General features: G+C 38.9%; 1 protein-coding gene across 5 annotated transcripts; it reads right to left on the bottom strand.

The window, feature by feature from the left end:
• Window positions 1–1,407: 1,407 nt before the first annotated feature.
• On the bottom strand, window positions 1,408–25,383 carry STARD3NL (STARD3 N-terminal like). 5 transcript variants are annotated; one of them, XM_014248750.2, is made up of 10 exons: window positions 25,285–25,303; window positions 24,416–24,541; window positions 12,810–13,106; window positions 10,014–10,091; window positions 8,154–8,231; window positions 6,391–6,444; window positions 6,180–6,297; window positions 4,611–4,709; window positions 2,595–2,664; window positions 1,408–1,898 (listed from the first exon to the last, which is right to left on the bottom strand). In XM_014248750.2, exons 3-9 carry the CDS (start codon window positions 13,032–13,034, stop codon window positions 2,612–2,614), a joined length of 705 nt encoding a protein of 234 aa, XP_014104225.1. In that variant the 5' UTR covers window positions 13,035–13,106; window positions 24,416–24,541; window positions 25,285–25,303; the 3' UTR covers window positions 1,408–1,898; window positions 2,595–2,611. The 5 variants fall into 5 exon arrangements, with proteins under 5 accessions (XP_014104225.1, XP_005519123.1, XP_014104224.1 ...); XM_005519066.3 differs by lacking the exon at window positions 24,416–24,541 and having other exon boundaries at window positions 25,285–25,383; XM_014248749.2 differs by lacking the exon at window positions 25,285–25,303 and having other exon boundaries at window positions 24,416–24,883.
• Window positions 25,384–26,227: the final 844 nt, after the last annotated feature.

Below are 26,227 nucleotides of genomic sequence, written 5' to 3' on the forward strand. Positions count from 1 at the left end.
AAGCTCAAATAGTTTTTTTTCTTCTAATCTGTATATAATTTCAGAGCATTAAGCAATCTGATACAGTTTAACTGATTTCCTTTGCATAAAAAAATCCAGGAAGTCTTTTTTGCAAAGTATACTTTGAAGTCAAGATTGCAATAAATCATCAATCAAAACATTCCTGTCACAGATACATAACAAGCAGGATTCCAACGTCCTTGGCAAACTATCCATGTATGAAAACATGGCATCTCAGTTAACTCACTGTGCAGAGCATCCAAGCTATACACCACAGGAAGAAACATGTTTGTTTAGGAGAGGCTTGCAAAATCCTTACCTGACATCTACCAAATATAACTTCATGTGTGGTACCAAAATACCTGCCATCCCAAGGATTTCCTGTCACCAATGCATAAGGCTTGTTCAGCTTTGCAGTTTTTGTATTAATTCCCTTTTTTCTAAGTACTGATCTGCAGGAGGAAGCAGGCACTGAGAATAGGTTGAGTTTCTTAGATATGTATATATGATGAATTTCATATTGCAGATTGAAGAAGAGGTTCAAGTAAAGTCATGAGTTATGTACCTACATGAAGTTCATAGGTTTAATGGAATTTTGACCTCCTATCTCAGATGTGTTTTTCTCACTGAATTTAATCACAGAATCGTTAGGGTTGGATTTGGCATCTGGAGATGTTCTTGTCCAACCCCCCTGCCAAGGCAGGGTCACCTGGAGCAGGTGACACAGGAGCACATCCAGGTGGGATTGGAATGTTTCCAGAGAGGGAGACTCCGTGAACTCCCTAGGCAGCCTGATCCAGTGCTCTGCCACCCTCAATGGAAAGAAGTTCTTCCTCATGGTGAGCTGAAACTTCTGGTGTTTTAATTTAGTCATTGCTCCTTGTCTGGTCGCTGGGCACAACTAAAAAAGAGTCTGACACCATCCTCTTCGCACCTGCCTTGGAGATATTTATCTGCTTTAATGAGATCCCCTCTCAGTCTTCTCTTCCCTAGACTAAACAGGCCCAGTGCCTGCAGTCACTCCTCATAAGACATGCTCCACATCCTTGGTTAGGAATGTTCCAACACTGACAATGACAGCTTGAATTTCTCTTTCTTCTGATAGTTTATTCTTACCTGCATCCTCTGAAACAGACCTTGCCTAGTCTGAAGCGATGTAAGGGATAAACTTGGTCCTGGCTTATATTTTCATTCAGCAATTAGAGAAGAGAACTTTAGGAAGAGTATACTGAAGCCAATGCAAGAAAGAAGTGATGTGCCATTATCACTAACATAGCCTCCCTTCAGGCAAACAGTACTGTAACACATTTTGCACAAAATCTGTGCAAACCGGAGTCCTTATTGCCCCACATATACAGGAGTGGTAAATGCAGATTTTTCCAATGACAAAGCGATGAAATACCATAATGCATTTCTCATGTTTTAACATTTTTATTTTAGAAAGTGAACATATCCATTAAAAAAAAAAAATGCATGGAGTTAAAAAAAGTAAACATAAACTAATGGCAAATTGCAATAACATAAAATAATTTGATCTAGTGAGACCCAACAATTATTAAATATACTTCCACCACAGAGAAGTTTTACTTCATTATATTACCAGTCTCTTGATTAGGTACACAAGACAACACTTTCCAGTAATTACCTAGTCATTAGAAGATCAACTTCAGGAATCACTGAATAATAAAATACATTGTGGACAAATACTTTCATACCACCTGGGAGGCAACCTAATATACATATGTCAACAAGGTACGTCTTCATGAGGTATTACAGTACATGGGAACCATTCCCTTTACTTTCTAACAAGTATATACTCCTGTCAGCAGCTCTACCAGCAAGTCAGCCACAGACTCTGTTGCCAGTTTCCACACTGCAACTTTCTGCAGATTTTCTTTCTGCAACAGATCACATAAATTAGGATGAATGAAGATGGGAGTAAAGAAAACAGATACTATAAACAGGGAGGCTGAAAAGAAAAGGTGTTCTCGCTCTTCCAGGTGAGCACTAGAAGGCTTCAAATCAGAAATTTCAGCTTCTCAAGAACATTTAATACCTCCCCTAGCTTGAGCTTCGCTGTGAGTAGTGAAGTGGATAATTCCAGAAGTAAATTAAGTAATTTCCAAAATAAGGAAATAATCTATTTAAACAAAGTACACTACAAAAATCTTATGAGGCTGCTCCAGTGTAACCCGTTTGTAGTATTAAACAGACTGAGAATATCTAAGCAGGCTTGCCCATTAAATCTTCAGGCATACTTGTCCTAGATTTAAACCAAAGAAAACCTCTTCCTAGGATTATGTGCTTTCATCTCCAAAGAAGTATATCTCTCTGCTGCCAAGAAAAGGAGCTTTTACACATTTGGTCCACCAATATCCTTTCCAGGACAACCAGAAAATAAATGTAGAGGAGCCCAACTCCAGACTCTCAAGAGCTTGGCAGGATTCCTTCTTGAACGCTGTTATGACAGACAGACTGAGTTCAAAAATTATGAACTCTTAAGAGTTAACACACCATTTAATTTGTTTGGAAAGGAACCAGGAAGAAAAAACCCTATCTTTAGCAATATTCAGGTTTTACACAAAGGAACTTACCTGCTTTTTCTTATTTGCTATACAATTGGCTTTTCACTGTCTTGCTTTTCTTCAGAGTCTTCATCAGAACCTGAAAAGGAAGACAAGAATGCTGTAGATTAGTTGAGGAGAGTTAAAAGATACAAAAGTGTTTAGTTTTTTTTTGGAAAAATTAATCTGAATGCCTTTCATTTCTTGGAATAGCATATCTGCCACATTCTGAAGCTCAAATTATACAGAAACTGAATAAATTTACTCTTTCCAGCCTCATTTTCCACTTTCTACCTCCAGAATTGACTTGGTTACCAAGTAACCAATGTCGAAGATGAAGGGTCACCCCATATAAAGAAATGGCTCCAGGGTATATCCCCAGACACCTACAGCTTCAAGAAATTAAAAAAAGAGATAAATATGCTGAAAATTCCAACAGAGCTCATTTTAAACATCACCTTCTAAAAGCAAAGATTTTAGAAATGTTGCCATGTCAGCAGAGAGGTTTATTCCCTGCTGCATGATCACAGGGGATAGTTTATCTCTAAAGATTTGTCAAATCAATATGTATGGCAAAATGACCAAAAATTGCACTCTTAGAACAATTTACAGTTTGTCTTCTCAGAAAGAAATGCAGATTTTTGAAGAAAAATTTTAATTATTAGATATTTTTACTCTACATTATCTAATATCTATATTTCACTTGGTTCACTTGGTGACTACCAGTGTGTCTTAGCCCAAATATATTAATCTGACTGCTTCTTTTGTGTCTCATACCCATAAAGGGTGCTTAAAATATACTTGGCAGTCAGGGCAGACCTGGAGAAAGCTGAAACTAATGGCACACATACAGTCAACACATGCATGCTGACACACACCACCTCACTGTACAAACAACACTGACCCAGCCACAATGTCTAGAAAAACATGGTAGCTCCACTTACACTTCCTCTCACACTCTGTATTCTGTTGATAAAAAAACCTCACAAAACCCAGGCTGAACAGCTGAGCCCAGTACAATACTTCCATTATTCCTTAAAGCAGACCCATAGTTTTAGCTAAAATTCATTTTCACTCTGAATCATTGGTTATACTCGACTAATGCTCTGTGACCCCTAGATGGAGCTCGAACTCATTCACTGAGCCGAGATACTCGGCACAGTTTAGAAACCAGAGGCAGATATTAAAATGTAAAGTATCACCAACATGTGTAACTCTATAATGCAAGATAGACAAACTTACCTGTAGCAACTAGAAAGTATTATTTTAATTATATGGCAATATACAGCATAGCTTTGCAAAGGAGGTTTACATTTTAGGGGAAAAACACTGATACAGGATTTCAGGGTTCCAAATGCATTCTCAGGTGACTCAAATTGATTCAATCCATTAAGAAATCACTTATTTCCTTGACATGCTGGAGACATATTCTTGAATCTTGCAGTGTTTACATTTATTTTTGATTTAATCAGCTCATATCTCAACTAGACAAAGCACATGATTATGCAGAGTTAAGATGCACTTAACATTACCCACTGATTTGATTTACCCAGATAGGTGAGCCTTCTTATAGATAGAAGGCTTTTTCTTTTGGTTATGAGGAAACAAAAAAAGCTCTGATGGAAATTTCAGTTTGACTTATAGAAGTTTCAGATTCATTGTCTATCCTAAGACAGTATAAAGCTCCATGTTTACGCTAGATTCAATAGTGCTATTGCTGGGAAGTAAGAGATCACAGAACATTTCAAGCTGGAAGGGACCCATAAGGATCATCGATAGCAGAAGCAAACCTTAACTGTCTCCTTTCGGTTGTGGTGCCACTTTATTTCAGGTTTACCTTGATTTTAGTCAGAATATATACTAATCATGTGTATTGTAACTCATCTGATAGGTAGTAATGAAACTGAATTACTGAACAAAAAAGAACCTTGCATTTTAGGATGATAAACACAGTTTTCATTTAAAAACAAAAATGTATTTTTTCCCTTCCCCTCTTGAAGGGTGTGAAGTGAATATGAAAATCTTTTTCTAAGCAAACGTAACCACCTGCTACAGACTCAGGAGGAGAATAGAACTGCCCATCAGAGAGGACTCCTGGGTGAAGAAGAGCTGCTCGTTCTGAAGCATCCTGTGCTATCAAAAATCCTAAAAAACAAACAAACAAGAAAACCAAAAATAATTCCTCGATGCTGGCATATAAAATCTTAAAGATCAAATACTGATGAAGAATCTTGAAGACTGATGTATTATGCTAATGCATTCCTAACCAGTTACTTCTTTAAATAAATATATTTTAAAAGATCATCAACAATCAATTTATATCTTCTATTTAAATGCTGGCAACTAAGGTGACATATTCCAGCAAAACAGAGATATTGCACACATGAATTAAGGAATCTTTCCTTCTACAATGTGCACTTACACGGTTAGGTTGTCATATTCATCAATATTCACTGCCTAAGACTTCTGAAATATATTTTTAATGATCAGTGAGATGCCATGCATAACCAAATGAATTATTTTCTCTCTTTGCTACTATGACCCTTCACTAATGGCCTGCTTTTTTTACTTTCACCTAACTGTCTCAACAGTACACTTTCTGCAACCTTCATGAACTATTTGCATGTGTATGTATGGAATATTTTGTCTATGAATATTCAATATGAGAAAATGCAAGTCTCTGAACTGGTTATATTTCTTATCTATTGTGATAACTCTGTGATGCAGCTGCATTTTCTCATCCCCTCATAAGACAAAAAACGTTACTCCAGATTTCTTTTTCTCCAGGCAAACTCCACTGTTCTCATTTAACCAACTTCTTGCTCAGACCAGTTAAAAAGAAGAGGGAAGGGATCAAAGTAGAAAGACTGAATTCAGAGCACAAAAAGTGGAGGCATCCATGCCCATGTAAAGTTTTTTGATTTACTTAACAGATAAACATGCCTTTCCAAGAGTTTCAGACTGTATTTCAGGTAATGATGCATAAATAACACGTTGGCTGTATAATTACTCTCCTGCTGTTGAAACTCACAAACATCTGTAAGTTTTCTTTCCCTCACCACTCAAGCAGTATTCTCTTTCAACCGAAACAGTGGATTTCTTCCATTTAGCTGAATATATTGAGTGTCAGATGACCTGGTGCCTCATCTCAAAGGTTGAAATTCATACTTGTTCTGGTCTCATTCTGCCTAGGCATGAAACAGACTGTCCACAACACTTCTTTGCTTTTCCCTTTCCACCTCAAAAGAAGAGTTAGTGACATTGAATTAGTTATTGTGCCTACTCTTCCTAAAAGAGAAGCCAGATACTTTATAGACCCGAAAAATAAAGTTTTACAAGCCCAAGTCAGTTAAATTTTCATATCTCAAGCATACAAAGTTAAACACATTCCCAAGTGCTTCACAAATTGCTGATCTGGCCCTTCTAACTTTTAACTTTGCTCCCCTAAATTAATTAAAACCTGGCTTTTTTGAAGGCATATGTTCCTTTCCCAAAGTGGAAAAAATCATGCTATTTGATATAATTTGAGAAGCTTAAAGAAGCATTCTTATGCCAGTTAAAACGGGATCAAATGTTGGCAACTGCAGTGATTGATGGGAAATATCACAAGCTTACTATTTTCTTCTTCAGCTTCTTGTGGTAACACTTTAAAGTCCAGGAACCAAGTTTCAATCCAGGCAAGTATGAAGGATATGATGGGCAGCACATAGCCAAAAGCACCCTGTGAGAACAGCTAGAAAAAAAGAAAACATTACAAAAATTACTCTGAAGAATCTTGCTTTTAAGAAAAAAAAAAGTAAAACAAATATTTGATTAGAATATATACCTGTGAAATAATTACTTTTGCTAATAAAAAGGCACTGGTCACTGCTGTTGTAAACTGAAAAAGACAGACAGAAAAACTAATAAATGGATTTAGTTTTTTATTTCTGCCATTGTCTATTAGTTGCAACTTTAAATATTTACTGGCAACAGCAAGATCACATAGATTAATAAAATGTAACAAGCATGATACAATTAACTTAAAGTGCTATTAAAATAACCTTATAAAAGATAACTTTTATTACAAACACCTCCATTGATTTCCACATAGCAGATAACGTTTGTGTTGAAACTAAACTGCCTGAGTTATGTAAATTGTGATCTTACTGTATAATGAAGATAGTGTACTTTATTCATCAAGTCCCTTAAAAAAAACCCAACTATTTATGTATTTGGGGAAAAAAGCAAACAGCACTTGTTCCAAATGCTTTTCACTACCATCCAAATCAAAATATCCATTTTAAACAACAAAACATCCTTGTGGGAGTAAATTGGAATAAATATTTTAATTAATGAAGTGGTATTTTGAAAAATGTATTTTTTTTGAAGACTTGATACTCCCTGATATATTTTAAAGAATTATCATGATGGATAAAATATCTAAAAATCCCCAAAATCTGAAAAAGCAGTGAACAAGTACTGTTCATATAAGCAAGGCCTCTATATCTTCTAGTGCATTTGGGTCCAGCAATTCTTAGAAAAACTGAAGAACCAACTTCTGTCAATCACAGGCAGGATGTTAAGATTCAAGGCTTTGGCAAAACCCTCAGTGAAGCTTTATGTATCTAAATACTTGCTACCATGATGGGCTCACTCTCACCACCTCACAAACAAAGGCATCAAGGTGGAGGATAAAGAAATACTCTAGAGCTACACAACTAAGAGCAAGGACTTTTAAGAGGCATGCATTTAAATATAAGCACAATCAGAGCGGCGGCTACCATTATATATGTGTTTGTGCCATGCTAGTAACACATTCTACAAAAATCTTGGGATGTAGTCTCAGAGAATTAAGCAAACTGCATGCTACTCACTTGAAGAAAGTTACACATGAACATGTTCTACATGCACCTACCACAGTGTAAGGAAAAAAAAAAAGTCTGATTTACAAAGCACTAAGCCAGGAATAAACCTATTGTATTATAACCTATAGTATTGATGAAGCATAAATTTTTCACCAAATTTTGCATTCTTTGTCATACACACTGTACAGCTGCATTAAAGATATTGGCTCCAAAATCTGCTGTGGTTGCCTACAGTTCTTGAGAGCTTCCTTTTTAAGAAGGGATGCATATTCAGCCTTTCTTATTGGAGCATGAAGCAATGCAGGTGCTAGTGTTCAATGGGTGGCACCTAAAACTTTTTAAAGTAAGAATGTGGGACTTAATGGACACCTGGATCTCTGGCACAATAATGCTAATTTCTTGTTTTTGAAGAAGGTTCACTATTACAAATGCAAATATATTTTCAACATTAATTAACAAGTCTCAGAGGTAACAAGCAGTTATGACTAGCCATACATACTGGAAAAATAAATCTTCAATTTGTATTAACATGATACCTAATAAGAACCACACCCACTGTGCTATTAAAATCTTGCCTTTAGGCTGAAAATCTTCCAGAAAACAAGTTTTTAATTTGTTACTGTACAACAAATTTTTATATATACACCATCAAGATGATTCTTAACAGAGTTAAGAGGCATCTAAACTTTTGTCTGCTTGATCCATTCTAGGAAAAACTCCATTATGCTTGGCTACTACTCACAGCTATTGCCCACCAATGGCGCAGTCTGCACATTGCATATGCAAGTATTAACACCTTAAACCGAAAGACTGCCAGTAGCTATAGAGAGAGGAAAAAATATTGGTTGGTTAATTCAGAACACAGAAGAACCACAATATTCTCAGCTCACTGAAAATACTGACTACTTGCAAAAAAACAGGACAGTGTAAGTTACCAAGAAACAAATTTGAATGTGTCCTTACAAAACAGAGATAGAAGGTAATTTCTCATTTGTAAAGCAAATGGCAACATCCACATGCCTACACAGGCTCAAATATGCAAGCATGTGCCACTCCACAAATAAGTTAGAAACATAAGAAAGCTATACACAAAGTGTCCTCATGATCATTTTACCTGACTGGAATGTAAACAGTTAAATCTGGATGCAGTTAATCCAGCAAATACCTTGCACATCACTGTGCATCTTATTGATCTTAGCAGTGTGCTACTATACTTCTAGTATTTTGTGAAATATTAACATTGCAACAATCAATTATTCTTTATGTAGCTGCCTACAATAGCAGATCATTCTATTTGACAGTAGAGAAAGGTAAGTTATGGTATTTGTAGGCCAGAAAATTAAATCAATAGCAGACAGACAAGATCTCTGAATCAGGCTTCAATTTCCCTGTTTATTTTTTGATAGTAGATTGTCTCCAACTTGTTTTAAAAGATGTGTTCAGAATTGAAAAGTATGAAACAAATGCTTAAAAATGAAGAGAAATCAAAGATAGCCATGGCCAGAGGTATGATAAACCCATTTAGTCTTATGCAAACATATTGTATAAACAAAGGAAATCCTATAAAAACCCACAAATAATTCTGCAAAATTTAAAGTTCTAGTCCCTTCCCAGGGAATATAATATCATTAAAGTCCATTATTTTGCATTACATGTTCTTAAGCCTTGGTTCACCTACAGGGTAAAGTAATTTCCAGAGCATAAACATTTACAGATAACATTTTTTGCCTTCTGCAGTATGGTATATCACAAAGAACCTGCCAGCAAAACAACAAGAAAGTGAGAAGGAGCACGGTGTGCTGGCTTATAAAATTTTTGAATCTAGTACGTAAGTTCATTTGACGCAGCAGATGTCCAATGCAGAAGGATGGGTTTTTATACCAGTTTCAAAGATGGATTCTGGATATGGTCATCAGTATAAAATGGCTGATACCAAACCATCTCTGCAAGGCAAACAAGGTCTGGTAGGTCAAAAATCTTGCCCCTTAGAAGAACTATAAAGAAACAGCTTTTACTTGGGCTGTGCAGTGCAAAATGCATTGCAACTACAGAACTACAGCTTTGCTTTGAAAGAAAAACTTTCCTAATGCAATAGAGTTCCTCTTATGTGCTTAAGGTACTTAAACATAGTAAAGGAGAATCATACTTCATGTCAGCTCTTTTTACTTTTTGAGTTAAAACACAGAACTCTGAAAAACCTGCCCTGTGCAGGCCACCCTGGGAACAAGTCTCCCCTCACTGCAGCCACCTTCTGCCCAAGGAAGGACAAAAACTTCAGTTTAATCAAAATTATTTTAGAGCTAGAGATGACCTTATGTCACATCAAAGTCACATTCTTCACTGGGTTTTCCATCTGCTTTTCCATGCACACCAAAGCTAAAGATGCAAATTGATTAGCCCTAAGTATTTCTATCCACAGGCTCCATGAGCCTGCTGCCAGAGCAGGACTGAGCAACCCCTAGATGGGTGAAACTTTCCCCTTCTGGTTTGAATAATCAAAAGATCAACCCTTTCACAAGACTGAAGCTAGGAACATCTGTGAAAGGAGGAATGAGAAAACTATACTTTTGCTGCTCCTTTTTCTTTTTTTGAGAACACTTACAAATATATCAAAATATGAAGAAGAGTAGTCATAATGTAGAACTTCTTTCTCTAAGGTAGTCTCAATGCCTCCTTTTACCTACAAAGGAACAACAACACATACAGCTTCAGAAAACAAAATACACACAAATATGAAGAGTAAAACTAATAATTCCCTGCTGCTATATAAAAAGATCATTAAACTAAATACAGAAGAGAAGTCTGTCAAGAATGATAATGCCAAAACTACTGTTGTTTTTCAAGTTTACATAGACTTTTCTGAGTGAAAACATTTAGGATTATCATCTGATCTAGGCAAGCTACATTTCAGGCTGTCCCAAAATAAAAGCAAACAAGTTATTGAGGGAGGAATAAATGATTAAATGTTAAGTTCTGTTACACAAACTCACAAAACAGTTTACCTCTTATGAGGAGGATCAAACCAGCTGATCAAAAAGCCAACCATAACCCAGGACTAGTTAGTCATGTGTTAGCAAATAGGAAACAGAACAGAAACTGAATTCATACCTCAGATACCTTCCTTATCAGCCCTCACATGATTTGTTAAGAAAAGCCAAAAAGATCCACAGTAAAAAATGCAAAAGCTGCAACTATTAATCTCGCACAAATAACTAATATTCAAGTTTAATTCTTCCATTTGCTGATGAGATTCAAAATTACATCTTCTTTAGCCACCATGTTTCTTTCCAGTGGAAGGATTCTACTGTTCAAACTGACCTTGTAAGAAAATAATTTAAGGTGTATTGGCTCAGAGAATGAGAGTATCTATCTTATCAGAAAATGAAAAAACCTCAGTGTCCATCTCCTATTGTCTTTAATATGAAATTCCATAATTAGGCACTGCTTGAAATAGTTATGTAAAACAACACCAACAGAAGGCTTTAATATTGAGTTTGACTACTGTCATCTTTTTAAGGAAAGGAGCTACCAAAGAACACCAACAACATATGCTCACTATCTCACAGCAATACAATTCTACACACTTCCATACTTTTCCAACTATACTGCTGGACAGTGTTTTCCTTAGACTAGTAACTCCAACTCAGAATTTCTTCTATTTCTTCTCCTCTCCCTCCCCTCTATGGCTACCTAACAAACCACTTTCTAAACACAGTTTTCCCTTGGTTGCTCTGCTGCATCAAGTGTGATTATCTGTTTCCAGCATAAATAAGGAAGATCAACTTCTCCCACTGCAAGCTGTTCATCACTGTGTGGCTGTGTGAGCACCATGTTAACATAAGGACAGAGAACCATGAAAGCCTTGATTTTTCCTCAAAATGCCATGGAACTATTCCCTGAAGCATTTAATGATAAACTACACTACACCTAAGGAAACTGGATAATGGCAACAAAGTGGAAACAAAGTGTTTACAGGAACTCTCATAGCAATTCTGACCCTTTATTTATGCACCAATTACAGTCCTAACACAATACTACTTGACTTCCCAGCAAACAAAGCAATTAAAAGAAAAACAGAACAAAAAACCTAAGCACATGTCAGAACCCAGATATCAAATTTTAGCTTCTAATATCATTGGCTTTTAATGACAAAATCCTTGTTTTTATTCTTGCTGACATGTAGCAGTACAGGACACCAGTTCATAATATGTTGTCCTGAAAATAGAGCTCTTTACAATTGCTGTGATCTTGAGGTCCCTTAATGCTGTAGCATTCAAAATTAAACAACATGGTATCATGAATTGGTAGCATTTTCTATTCAGTCTTCAATATTCTAAGAGCACTCAAGTGAAAATCTGTACTCTGAAACTTCAACAAGAGAGATAAACCCACTCTACTCCTCTTGGTAGTGCAAGCTGTTGAGAAACTGGCCTAAAAAAGAACTGCATCAATACACTAAGCTACAACCATATTTCCACCTAGAGAGAAAACAGAAAATCTAGTCCCAAAATTACATCATTCAGGCAAGCAAAATCTGCTTTCTCAAATTAAATCAGAATGAGTATTTTTCATTGTATCGATACACTATTAAACAGACAGCTCCTGAAGTGTCATAATGTAAATTAATAACCAAGGTTATTCATATCGTAAAGAAATGCTGATAAAAAATATTTACTCAAGAACTTTCTTTCTCAAAAAGGAATTCCTCCTTAGTATGTCCTTTCTTAAATGCAAACTAGATTATAGCTTAAAACTCAGCTCAAGAACTAGGATGCTACTTACGAAATAACAAATGACCTATCTTGTTGCATTCTGGAAATTTTAGGAGAACAGCCTCATTTTCCAGATTACAAATGCTGGAGTTAAAAGGTGGCAACTGTGGGAGTTTATGTTGTTTAAATGTACCCTGCCATCTATAATGTATAACACACCAAGTTTACATCAAAGAAAATACATCAGAACAAAAGAAAAGTTTTGGCCATAAAAAGGGACTAACAACTCAGTGAAATATCACTGACTTAAAAGTTACTCAGAAGGCAGAGCCTTGAATCCTGTTAAAATTCACACTTCTTACTAAATTCAAAGACATACATTAACATTTTTGTTTATTTGATGCCTGAAGACTGTACTGGATTTCCAATGTTTTTTTCAGCATGGTTCACAGACTACAGGAATATCTAAAGGTTTCATAATAAGATAAACATGTATGCTAATGAATAAAAGTAGATGCAGTTGAGTAGGTACTGTATTCATGGAAGCTTAAAGTAATAAGCTGCTAAAACTTAAACAGATACAAATAACATAATTTTGGATAGAAAGGAGCAACTTTTTAACCATCTCTGAAGTGCATAAGTACTTAATATAGCATCTAAGGGTAGGTACTGAAAAGACAACTCACATTTAATTCTATTATCCACAGTAAGGTTATGAATAAAAGATCAAATGTAACAAACAAACAGAAAGTCCTTCTGACATCTGATATGCCTTTCTTCTCCCTGCCTTCATATGACTCAATCCTTGCCATCAGCTGCGTTGGGTTGATGGAGTGGACATCCCGCAAGGAAGGACAAGATTCCACACTGCTACTGTGAGCATTTTCTGTATCAGCTGGGACCCAATTCATCCTGTGTTTGCTTAGAGTGGTCTTCTCCCAGTTTCACCATCACTAGAAGGCTGATCCATACAGGAAGAATTTCTAAACAAACAAACAAAAAATTGGTCACCAAACCTCCATAATTCCAAGAGATATTTTCATCTTACAATGTCAGTTCTCTTTTGGCTAAACTGATGACTAAGAGAATTAGGCAAGTAGGCCCTCAAAATTGTTTCTGACACAGACTCAAGTTCCTTTTCATCTCAGAGGATTTGTGAAGCAAGAGAATTAATGTTCAATTAGGCCATTTGAAATAAGAGAGCACTGTCTAGATTTAGAAGGATTGTTTCTCCATGCTGTTAGAGTGAGATCATTGAATAGAATGAATAAAAAGAATGATGTTATGCATCCCTTAAGATTTTCAATACTGATTTAAATGCTCTCAATAAATAGGAAGACAACTTAAAGGACCTTCCACATACACTTCCTGAAAAATGGTAGTGTTAGCTAATAGCTCATCCAGAGCTGACAGTAACAAAAGATTAAAAGTCCATTAAAATCCCTGAACAGTGTAGTAATCATTCTATAAAACATATACACTGATATTTGCTCTGTAGATTCAGCTGCTATAGCAACTTACATTTCCAGACAGTTTCTCCGTGAAAAAAGTTTGTGTAACTAGTGGTTAAAGGTAATGCAATTACCCTAAGTCTCTTCTGACTACAAGGCTTTTAAAAGATTTTCAGGCTGAATTTCCTATAAAACTGGAGCAGTTTGATGCATGATTCACCCAAATCCTCCATGAGAATATTTTTCCAATTAAAGCTTCTAGAAAGGGTGGACTCAGAAGGTCACAAAAGTTTAATGGAAACACAGAAAATTTAATTTTATTCAAAATGCTCAGATGAATAAGCTATATATCCTGCAGTACAAACCACATCAGACAAGTTTTTGTAACACCAAGGGGAACAGCTTTTTGAAATTCAAGAACAAAAGTCTGCCTCCTCCTGGGTGGATTGTGTTTCAGTAAATGACAAGAGATAGAGAAATTCTTCCCACTCCTGTCTTTCAACAGCATTTCAACTCCAAGGATGCAAGAACACTGTCGGTCAAAGCCCAACAGGCTTTGTGTTACAGGGGCCCTGTAACATACCACTAAGCAAACACAAGGGAGGATACAAGGACGCAGGGGAAAAGTAAAGGTGGTGCTGGGAGCTGCCAGAGCACACACATCCCAGCTGAGGAAGACACAGGCCAGTCAGGGATGATCAGTGCCTAAGGTCAAGTCACACAGAACAGCCTTTAGGGAACTCAAAGCACCAGGCAAGGGTGGACAAGCACAATGCACTTTTAAATCTTCCTTCTTTGTTTCCACAGCAGCTGCCTGAAACATGGCTGGCAAAGGGCTGTAGAGGAGGAAGACATACATGGTGTGTATTTGGTCAGGTGCCTTGAGCACCACAGTGAACTTTGGGCCACCTGAACCCGAGGGTGTGAGCACAATCGCTGCACTCCAGTGCTGTAAACAGCACTTGCTTTGTACTGAAAACCCTCACACTAAAGTGTCCTGCTACGTAACAGCAGCCCATATTAAAACATTTGGGATGAGACATAAACCTCAAGGCCATCAGTGGCCATACTTAAAAATAAAAACAAAAAAAAAAATTACAAGTAACACCTGAACCTCCAAAGAAATTTCCATCTACATTGGCAAAAATATTTATTTTGATGTGGCTCTCGGTGCCAATTATATAGGAAGCTGTTACTTCCAGTCTGGATTATTACTAAATAGAGCACAGTATGGGAATGCAATTAGTACAGCCAGAGTGAACTGTTTCAGAATGTGCTAGTTCAGCATCCATTTGTGGGGCCCTCTGCAAAGAGAAAAGCATGGTCTTAAATGCACTGGCTACCAGTTTGTGTTCAAGCATGACTCAAAACGTCAGATTCAGCTTATAAATTCCATGTACTCTGAAATCCTTGCTACTGACAGACTGTTTTTTGCCTCAAAGACCTCTAGACTGGATACTCACAGCAAAGGAATTTGTCCCTAGTCTTGTTCTTCCTGCTGACTGTGAGATCCATGTTTGGTACGTGGCAGGGCCTCTCTTGTCAAACTAAACTAGCATCAAAATGTTGTGATTCTTTAACTGAACAGACATAGTTGCTTTCTGCAACAGCTCTGAAAACTGAATTAATCACTAAGTGTGTGCTAGAGGATTGTTTCCCAAAGTTTCTTTCATTAATTAAAATAAAAAGTTCCTTTATGCCTGAACTACATAATCAGTCATTTCATCACACCAACATTCTCAGATGGTTTCAGGTGGGTGCACAAAAAAAAAATCTTAAATCCCTTTTGGCAGCTGTTTTATAGGCATGTGGGGACTACTAAAATGCAACACTTCCCTTTTAGTGTTGTACAGTGACTTGAAAGGCCAGACACTTTCATACCCATCTCAACATTACCAGCAACAATATTTCTCCTCCCTTGCACTTCCAAAGCACCAATCATGCCCTGGCTCTCTTGCCTATGGCAAGTTTGCAGTGGGAGTGAGCTCTGCTCTCCCCATGGCTCCATTTCTCCCGGGGTTCTTGCTTGTGCAAAACAGCCTGTGCTTGGAAGGGCTCCAGGCTTGCAGCCCCATGAGGAGCTGCCACTTTTCAGCACTCCATGTGGGCGATACAAGCACCAGGCAGGCACAGGAGTGCTTTTCATGCATCCCTGGCCATGTGGAGGAACAAGCTTAGGAGGGCAAAAGAGGTGTATCATTAAGATGTGTCATACTTTTGAAAATACCACACAATTCCTTTGCATGTGACTGTTACTGATCCTTATTCTTGCTCTTCAGGAAGCAGGAACTGCTTGGCCTCAATTCATGCTGCCACATTATTTGTGTTTTTGCATCCAAAGTGATACATGATGTTGGTTATTGTTCTTTATAAAAACCAAAGTAATTTAGAATCAGAGAAAAAAAAATATAAACCAGGTGTGAGAATGCTTGGGGTTTGGGTGTTTGAAAGCCAAATGCTAATTCAGCCAGAAAAAAATTCATTATCAAATAAAAAGAGAAAGTAATTCTTACAACTTTGAGGTTTGTTTTTTTTTTCTAGAAAGAGCCTTCTTTGTGCACCAGTCAGTTATCAACTTTTCTGTTTCTGGTAAGGTTAATATTTTAGATAATTTTCAGGGTGTTTTTACAATATCAGTAACATATTTTCAAGACTGCTGTGGCTTGACCCAGTGTCTGCCTCTGATTTGAAGGAGGCTAGGTTCACCTGGCACAACTTCTTTTGGCTCCAGGCAGTTCCATTGTTTGGGCTATTCTATATGGCAGGGTTCAGGAAGGATGTGTGGTCAAAACAAACATGTCCTATGAAGAAGTGATGTTTAGAGATCAGCACGTTCATTTTCTGTAGAGCCTGGGTGAAGGACACCCATCAGGAAGATAAACAGCCCATAATTCAGAATATTCCAAGAAACTCTATGGGCAAACTTGCCTGGAGATGTGGAGCTCATAGCAAATGTGTGGGACACAAATTGTGCCATTAACTCCTTGCCACAAGAGACACACAAGTGAGACAGAAATCTGCTTTCCTCATGCAGTCCCACTAGCAAATGGCTCTCCACAAGATGTAGGGGATTTGCAAATGTTCTGTAGCTCTCTTTCTTTTGCCAGACTTCAAGTGATGGTTTTTCAAGCTAAACTGAGGATTGAATTAGCCTGTGTCACCCTGAAAACTCAGCTTCTGAGCTTGCTGACATGGTTTTCTAATGACTTTCCCAGGACAGTAACTGTAAACATAGATATGTGTACATTCTTTCTGTTACACGTCTTGTGATGGGTATCTCTCATGGCCAGTGCAGTGAGAAAGTGTTATCCTGACCATCCAATCCCTGGCCGTGGTCAGAAGCCTATAAATCCTGGGAGGAAAAATAAACTTTCTCTTCTTTTCACCACACCTCGACCTGTGTCTGTGTGATCTATTCATCTTCAGCAGCAACAAGCCTGCTCTTGGCTACACCTGCACATTGTGATAATGCTCGTGAACATCTGTTCTGAAAGAGTCAGAAAAATAAAATCCTGTTTCCACTATAACTCTTGTGTTACTTGTTTTTGAAAGTGTTTTCAAAGCTAAAAAAATCCCTGGCATTTCAGCAAATAACAGTCTTATTGTTATTTGACTCATCATGAGTGCAGAATAGAATAGAGTATTCAGCTGAAAAGGACAGAAAACAGTCACCTTATCCAACTGCCTCACCACTTCAGGGCTGACCAAAGGTTTAAGTATGGCATTAGGGCCAATGCCCAAATGCCTCTTAAATGCTGACAGGCTTGGGGCATCAACCCCTTCTCAAAGAAAACTCTTCCATGGTTTGACAACACTGTTGATAAAGAAATGCTTCCTCATGTGAAGTCTGAACCTGCCCTTATGGATGCAGCTTTCAGCCATTCCCACATGCCTTTGTACTGGGTACTACTGAGATCAGCAACCTCCCTCTCCACTTCGCCTTCTCAGGAAGCTGCAGACAACAGTGTGGTCACCCCTCAGCCTTCTTTCCTCAGCTGCTTCTCACAGGGCATTACTTCTAGCTCTTCAGCTTCAGTGCCCTCCTCTTGCACACATTTAAGGACCTTCACATCCCTTTTAATTTTGGGGCCCAGAAATGCACAGAGTACTCAAAATGAAGTGGCAGCAGTGCTAAATGGAGTGGGATGATCACTCCTTTTGACCAGCTGGTTGTGCTGTATTTGAAGGTTTGCCACTGCTGACTTTGAGCCTGCTGTCAGACAGCATCCCCAGACCCATTTCTGTGGCACTGCTCCCTAGCCACTCCTCTTCAAATTTGTACTTGTGGAAGGTATTGATCAATCCCAGGTGCAGAGTCTGGCATTTGTTCTTGTTCAGTTTCACGCTATCAGCACTCCAATCCATCCATTCCCCTCTGCAAGGCCTCATGTCCCTTGACAGTCAACAGCACCTCCCACTTTAGCACCATCAGCAAACTTGCTAACAGTGAATTTGACTCCTGCCTCCAGATCACTGAGAAAAACTTTGAACAGAACTAGCCTCGGAATTGAGCCCTGAGGAACACCACTGGTGACTGGTCTCCAGCCAGGTGTAGCCCCATTCCCTATAGCCCTTTGAGCCCTGCCCTTCAGCCAGTTCTTCCAGCACACCATCTGCCTGCTCACTTCACAGTCAGACATCTTCAGAAGGATGTGGGAGGTACAGTATCAAATGCCTTAATAAAATCCAGGAAAACGATATTCACCACTTTCCCTTCATCTCCTAGGCAGGTGAAATGGCAGAATCCACAAGCTTATTGAAGTGTCAAAACATTTAAGAGGGAAATAAAAGTTCTGAAATAAGAATCCATATTAGTCTATTTGTGATATACTTTCTTCTTGCCTCCCCTGATTTCAAAAGATGTAAGATTTTTATGTTTTGGTTTTTCGTTTTCTTCATAACTGTACATATTCACTCATCTACCACTAAAATATTTAGCTAAGTAAGTTTGTTATGCTGACCTATTCAAAGTCATAGACAACAGTGGCATATTTTTCCTGGAAAGAAAGCCCCCGAAGTTTGTATCTATTTAAATGAAAGGCGTGGTTTGCTTTTTTTGCCTTTTTTATTAACCACTTAATTATTATGGCTATAACTCAAACTTCCAGAGAATTAAATTCTCAAAATTTCTGGTGAAATGCAGATTTTACACTTATTAATAGTATTAGCTAGTATAATAAGTGGAAAGCAAAGGAATTAAAATTATCAAGATTAGGACTGCAGTCCTTCCCTCAAAGTCTAATAAGGACTTAAGCAATACATAGTGAGAGCTTGCCCATGATTTCAAGCTACATTTACAATTAATATAATTTTCATTCATACTGACAGAAGCAGATGGCACACACTGAGTGTGTCAATTTTACACATATCTTAGACACGCAACATGAGAATGCTACTTCTCTTTTCTACCATTATTCTACCCCTGTTCTTCCAGTTTATTGTCCCTGGTTTAAACTATTTTTGTTTACTATATTTCTGTATCATAAATGAGCAGCAGCACCATATATGATACGTTTTTCTTACCAATAAAAAAACCAAACCACACAGCAGAATTTAACTGAGAAAAGATAACAGATGTGATTAAAAAAAAAGGCTTAAAAGGCTTACTCAAAAGCTATCAGCGGCTCAGCAAAATCAAAACTTAAAAGTGTCACATAGAGGCAATTTGGAAAAGGCAATGCCAATTTAGGCTAAAGTATCAGAGAAGTTTGCATAAAGTAACTAGGCACATAATGTAACATTGTGTCACAGCTGCTGTTGCAACATACTGAACACCTAGGATACTTATTTTATGTGTCCTGACAACGCCAAATAGGGTCCAAAAATTCCTAACATAAACAGCTTTTCTGTGAATGTTAAAAAAATAACATGAAAATATTTCTTCTTCCCAATGAGTAAAATAGGCTGACATGGCCAATATAGTGGCCAAGATGGTCAAGTACTGTGAAAACTACGGGTAGTAGAAAACCTGACACTGAAAAAACAGCTATTTTCACTCATAGCAAAAAGAAAAAAAACCCAACAAAACAAAACAAGACAAAAAACCCCCAACATTTCCTTGCTAAAACCTTTCCTCATAGGGAGACAAATAAAACATGCCAGCTCCTCACCAAAGGAGTTATTTTCTCATTAAAGGGCTGACATTGCTGCTTACATTACGTGTTATTCTGTAGCAACACACTACATGGCACAAATTTCTCACAAGAACAGTTCATACATACCCTATGGTACGTAACATAACATTCAAATTTTGAAGTTATACTTAAAGACAGTTTCAGACAATTTTAACATAGCTAAAGAAAAACGGTCTTGAACCTCTGTTTTTCCTGTCACCATCATGAAGCCAAACTTCACGCTTTATCTAGGCATAGACACAAATTGCCCTAGCCAACACGTGGACAGAATATACAATTATCTGTAAAGACTCCATACGGGAAGCCCAAGAAACTGACAATTTCTGTATGAAGCTGTATTAACCTTCAGGAGTGTTAGCAGAATTCTCTCAGTGTTTTTTCTGACAGTACCAGCACACACCCCAATTAAGAGCCAACACAGATAAAACTAATTCCTATGAAGATGAAGTAATGCTGATTATAAATCGGAGGGAAAAAAATCCCAAAGAGCTGGAAACTGCCCCCAAAGCTTACCTGCATACATTTTTTACAATTTTCCACTATAAATGAATGAAACCCACTCTGCTGACACACTCTGTTCCTCTTCTGTTTGTATAACTGCAAGAACTAATTTTCCTGAAATTGGCTTGTAGCGGATACATTACTAGTGAACTCCTGATAGTCACTGCTCCTGTAGGGCACTTAAATCTCTTCCAAGCTGCACTCATTCTGTCTCTAGCTGTAACACATCATTGCCTCAGAAACATTTTAATGTTTTAAAGCCTTTTAAAACACGGTCTGAAGTACTGTTCTGTTCAAAACAAATGTTCCTGAGTGAATACGAAGGGATATTTAAAAAAAAAAGAAAAAACAACAAACCAAAACACCACCACCAAAAGAACCCCAAACCTGGGCCAGATACTTTAATCAAAGTAAGACTGAAAAATTCAAACTGATGCACACCCACAAAATTCCCCGAACATAAGCAGAAGATACTGCAGAGTGCTTGGCAATATCCTAGCTTTTCAATTAGGCAACGCAGCAGGAATTACTAGTTACAAATATGTAACACATTTAAAGACTGGGAAAGTTTCCCACTGGAGGGGCAGGGCACGATTACCAGCATACAGAAGAGAGCTCCTTACAAAGAATTTGGCTTTATCTGAGTGTTCAGAACTAGACTAGCTCTGCTTCACCCTGAAGTAGCAGCTCCTGCCATGGGTAACTTGTCCATGTAAAAACAAAACCAAAACAACAAACCTTCAGTTTCCTTGAGAAAAATGTTTCCCCAATTTCCTATGCTCTAATGGTGACCTAGCAAAAGTAACAGGACAATTGCACACATTTATAGTGAATAATATTTCTCTCAGACCATTGTAAGGAGGTTAAAAAGAGAGGAAAAAAAAGTAAATACAGTTTTTAGGTTAGTAGAATATCTGGGGAAACAGCAGTGTCACCTTTCTCCATCCCAAGAGTGAGGCTCATAGATTCAGAAAGTCAAATTGAAATGGTTCAACCTTGGACTAGTTTTGCCTGAAGCTGAAGAATCCCTGCTACTGAGCCATGTCCTGCAAAACACTATTGTCCTTTTCCAAACACTTCATTTATTCTACAAGAGCTGAGAAAAATGGCAGAGTAAACAGATTGTAAATTTGGCATCAGAATTATCATAATCATGAATCAGAATCCTTCCTTTCAACTCCATCATCTCCTCCCCTCTGGACTCCTTCTTAACAGCATATCTCAGACTTTTACATTCAAAATTAGCTCAAACCAGAATGAATGGCCCGTACAGGGATCAAACCTGCGCCCTGGCATTATTAGAACCATGCTTTGAACAACTGAGCTAACATGCAACTCTATTCTATTTTAAGAAAATACTAAAAGCTAACAAAAAGGCAGCATCATGACATGTTCCAAAGGTCTGCCTCAGATTTCAGAGGCAGTCAACATACTTAAGCATTGCAACTACAAAACTGAATTCTGTGCATGTTGTCACTATTAGGTCCTTCGAACACAGAGAGAGTTATAGAACTGACAATGTATCATCCCATTTACAACCTATACATTCCAACTGATAGTAGTCACAGAATCAGAAAATGCTATGGATTGGAATGGACATTGAAGATCATTAAATCCTAACTCTAATTAATTATCAAAACTAAAATTTTCTTAAAAATAAAATAACCCTTTCTTTTGGTTTAAACATTCTGGACTAATCTTGCCACAGACCTGAAACTACATCAGGATTTTAAGGTTTAATACAGTCAGCTCATCACAGCTATAACATATGTATGTAGTATTTTTGTATGTTTTATGTATATGTACACATACAGTCACAAGCAATACCTGTATGCAATAAAAGATATAAAGAAAAAATAAGATGCTAATGATTTCTTGCGAAAGCAGGGAGGGAACGGTCAGCATAAAAGGGAAGTGATACAAAAATAAGGGAAAGACAGTTAAAAAACCTCCAACGAATCTGGTACAAACTCTTCTTCACATCTGTTACCTGCTCTCTAAAGCTGACTTTGTAGCCCACCCAACATCAGCTCACAGAAATCAAGATTTCATAGCAAACTTTCTCCATTAAATACCAAATAAGCAATAAGGGCTTAACTCATTCAGTTTCTCAGAGTTAATTCTGGGTCAAAAAAACCATTTAGATATCAAAAGCTGTTTTATCACATCTGCATTTCTCTAAGTATAAAACACAATTTTTTAAAGATGCCAAACAGCTCAATGATTGCCTCAAACATCAAGCATGATACTGGTTTATAACACTGACTATTCCTGCAAGTTTATTTGGTTTTTTTCCCAAATCAACAACAAAAACATGTCCCAAGGCTGCTAGCCAGATACTACTTGGACAAGAAAAGCTATTCTTTTGCTAGCACAGAATTGTGGGACTCTCCCTGAAACAGCTCAGGCATTTAATGTATTAGTGAGAAACACTTAGGATTCTGTCACTCCCTCAAAAACTATTCCACAAAATGGTGCAGAAATTTATTCCAGGCGAACAACCCCTGAAAATTCTTCAGAGTTCTTAAAGAAAAGAGCATTTCAAGAAACTGACATCCATTTCAGAACAGGATAAGCTTTTGTAAGATTTTTTTTTCACTCTTAACTCCTTTTTTACAGCTCTTGAAGGTGCTTCAAAACAAAAGGAAGTTTCAAGTTTTACATTCTCTCTATTTTTCTTCTTAGAGGACATTGTAAGAAAACAATTACCTAGTCCAAGCAGCAACAAGTTCTAGAAAGACTTACAGCTGAACCTTCAGAAGAAAATACTAATTTTAACACACCTTCACATAATTTATCTAATTTTTCTGTCAGTGCAAGATAGAAATTAACTCCTGAGGTCTGAAGTGATGCTATTTTAGGGGTTCAGCTGATAACTGAGTAAGCTGAACTTAATATGAAAAGCATAATGTCATTAGAAGATATCCAGCTGGTTCTTTTTCATTCTAAGATTATTTTTTTCAACTTTTCATTTTTAATTCTACTCCTAGCTGAATTTAAGACAGTAAGGCAGAGAGGTAATGTACAAATTGTCTTTTAACACAGTTGCTAATGATTCCAAATTAAGAACAGATATTTAGCACATACAGTTAAATTAGAGAATGTTTAAAAAGCAACAAATCTGTGATCCTTCAAAATGACTCATCTGAGTTCCTGGATGCTGTTGCCTAACCATGAGAAATCAGAGTCCGTGTTATCACAAGTGTGATTTACCATTACCATGTCATCAATACCTTCTGCAAAATCGCTGTTAATATTGCTCATGCTGACTTAATTCACTGAGAGAAATCCATTAGTCGTGCTTACTAGAAATTGTTTGGCCCAGTAAAACATTTTAACAAAGATGTTTTAATAACTGTACATTAAGCTAGGATGCTCTGATAAAGATTAGTATGTTAAAGTCTAAATCCGTTCTTTCTCATGAATAAAGGCCTAGAACAATTGTGCTAAACTCACTTTGAAAAAATAATGGCTAAACACTTGAGAATTTGTGAAAATTAGACCACATTGCATCAAGACAACTACACTCAGGCCCAAATGCACCAAAAAGAATGCCTAATCCATCTGACCCAAGTTTAGTATTTCACAAATTCCAGTGTGGTTAAAAGGTCATATATGTCTTTCTCAACATACCAAGTCTATAGAAAGCAACATTCATCCTGAAAAATAATGAATAACACATGAAAAACAAACAAAAAAATACTTAAACTTATGGATTTGTGCCACAACAAGAGGATTAGCCATGCATTTTATGAAAAGTATCTGTCCCTGAACACCATCAACAAACAAATAAACAAACCTTAAATCACTTTGCATCTGGCCTACTTAAAACTGCAAAGCTGATGAAAAACATCTACTAAAAATAGTAGCACCACTATGGACTTATAAATAGAAATGAGCCTTCTCAAAATGTTGGATTCACTAATAATGCCCCAAAACACTACGATTTCCAGCACAAAATGACAACTTTCACAGCAATTAATATTCAACACAATAGAAATAATATGTAGATATTATGTAAACCAGAATGACAAATGTGCACAGTAAAAAGCATTGACAACTTTGTGCAAAATACAGTGATGGTCTTATGTCTCTAAGCATACTAACACAATTTAAAAACAAACAAACAAACAAAGAAACTTTAAGCAAGTTTAGTATTTGTGGTGAATATTTTCCAGGTTAAAGTTGACAACTGTGTCTACTTACACCTGACTACAGCGAATTGGGAACTGCTGAGTGTTAGCACTCCATCAATGAGTAACTTGAACTGCTGCTGGAGACCAAATGCTGAGGGTTTAACCAGCTCTCCCTTGCAGACGTACCGGCGACAACCTCAACACAGATCAAAAACGCTGCACCTCAGCAATGAATGACCCACTTTAAATTCAGATGCTGAACACAGGCAGTGCCTCTCCGAAGCTGCCTAAATTCAGCCCGACGCTAAAATTATCATTTTCCCGCTATGGAAGCCGGGGGTTCACAGGGCCTGGCTCGCTCACACCGTTACCAGCAGAACAAACAGGTCGCCGTATCTCCGTGAGGATGGATTTTCTGGGCTAGGATCGCAAAGAGAGGGGAAAAGCAAACCTCCTCCGGCCCCGCCAGCAAAAGGAGAGGCGCCGGGCATGTGGGAGAGGCGGCCCTGCCCGCTGAGCATCCCCGAGCGCCGTAGGCGCCTCCTTCTCGGAGAGATATCCCCTTCCCGGAGAGAGATCCCCTTCCCAGAAACAGACCCCCGCCCCGCTCCGCCCGCCTCCCGCACGTGATCGCCTTCTTCCTCCTCCTTCATCCTCTTCCTCTTCCTCTCCCGGCCCCTCCTCGACCCAGCCGGGTCAGAGGGCTGCGTACCGAGGGGGACAAACCCGCGCCCTCCCCGGAGAAAGCGGCGGCACCGGCACGGGAGGAAGTGGGGAAAGGGAAGGGAGAGAAGGGAAGAGAAAGGAAGGGAGGACCGGGCCGGGCCACACCGGCGGTCCCGCCGCCCCTCTGCCGGCAACACGCCCCGCATCCCTGTCGGCCTGTTCCCCCTGCGCTCCCCTGGCCCCCCGCTCCGGGCGAGGCGGCAGCGAGCTCACCCCGGCGCGCCGCTCCGGCCCCTCAGACGGCCCCGCCGCACCGGGCAGCGCCGCAGGCAGCGGGGACGGGCGGGGCGGGGCCCGGCCGCAGGGGGCGGGCCCGGCCCGGCCCGGCCCGGCCCGGCCTCCCCTCCCTCCCGGAGCGGGGACGCGGCGGGCCCGGCCTCCCCTCCCTCCCCTCCCTCACGGATGCGGCGGGCCCAGCCCGGCCCCCGCTGCCTCACGGAGCGGAGATGCGGCCCGCACCGCCACCCCGCCCGGCCCCGCTGTTGCGGGGCTGGGGCACAGGCGGCGCTGGGGGCTGAGCCCAGGCCGAGGCAGCGGGGGCGGCCCATAGATAAGGTTCTTGTCTTTGACCGTCAACACTCCCAAGCTGTACTGGAGCCGTCGGAACAAGCAGAGGGACTGGTTGGCTGTCGTTCGCCCGGATTCCACTTGTGTCTTGTCATAGTGCAGTCCTTACCTTTGCAGGGATTAGCACCAGAAAATCACAGAATTATGAGTTGGAAGGATCATCGAGTCCAACTCCCGGCCCTGCACAGGACCCCCCAAGAGTCACACCATGTGCCCAAGAGCGTTGTCAAATGCCTCTCGAACTCTGTCAGGATGATGCTGTGACCACTTCCCTGGAGAGCCTGTTCCAGTGCCCAGCCCCAGACTCTGGGTAAAGAACCTTTTTCTTATACCCAGCCTAAGCTTCCTCTAACAAAATGTCAGGTCATTCCCTTGGGTCATGCCTCTGGTCACCACAGAGAAGGGATCTAGGCATGATTGATGTCATTGTGAAAATACAATAGAAAATCAATCAACCAGCCACTGTAGGAAGCCATCCATTCCTTTGGGAAGCATGGTCTCCAAACTTGCTGAAGCCCAGAGCTTGTCAAACGCTTACATACGTCATAAAGTCTGCAGTTCAGTGCTTCAGGCCTCTTTTAATCCACCT

This window comes from Pseudopodoces humilis, chromosome 1, assembly GCF_049639895.1.
Source record: "Pseudopodoces humilis isolate 2021_Gansu_Grassland_sample_001 chromosome 1, ASM4963989v1, whole genome shotgun sequence".
NCBI classification, from domain to species: Eukaryota; Metazoa; Chordata; class Aves; order Passeriformes; family Paridae; genus Pseudopodoces; species Pseudopodoces humilis.

Excerpts from the sequence above, each read along its gene's own strand:
- STARD3NL (XM_005519066.3), bottom strand. The coding sequence starts at position 13,034 with ATGAATTGGGTCCCAGCTGATACAGAAAATGCTCACAGTAGCAGTGTG. Across the intron at positions 8,232-10,013 it reads CTTCATATTTTGATATATTT|CTACTGGCAGTCTTTCGGTT; the intron begins GTAAGTGTTCTC and ends CTCTCTCTATAG. Across the intron at positions 2,665-4,610 it reads TCCTCCTGAGTCTGTAGCAG|GTTCTGATGAAGACTCTGAA; the intron begins GTGGTTACGTTT and ends CTTCCTTTTCAG.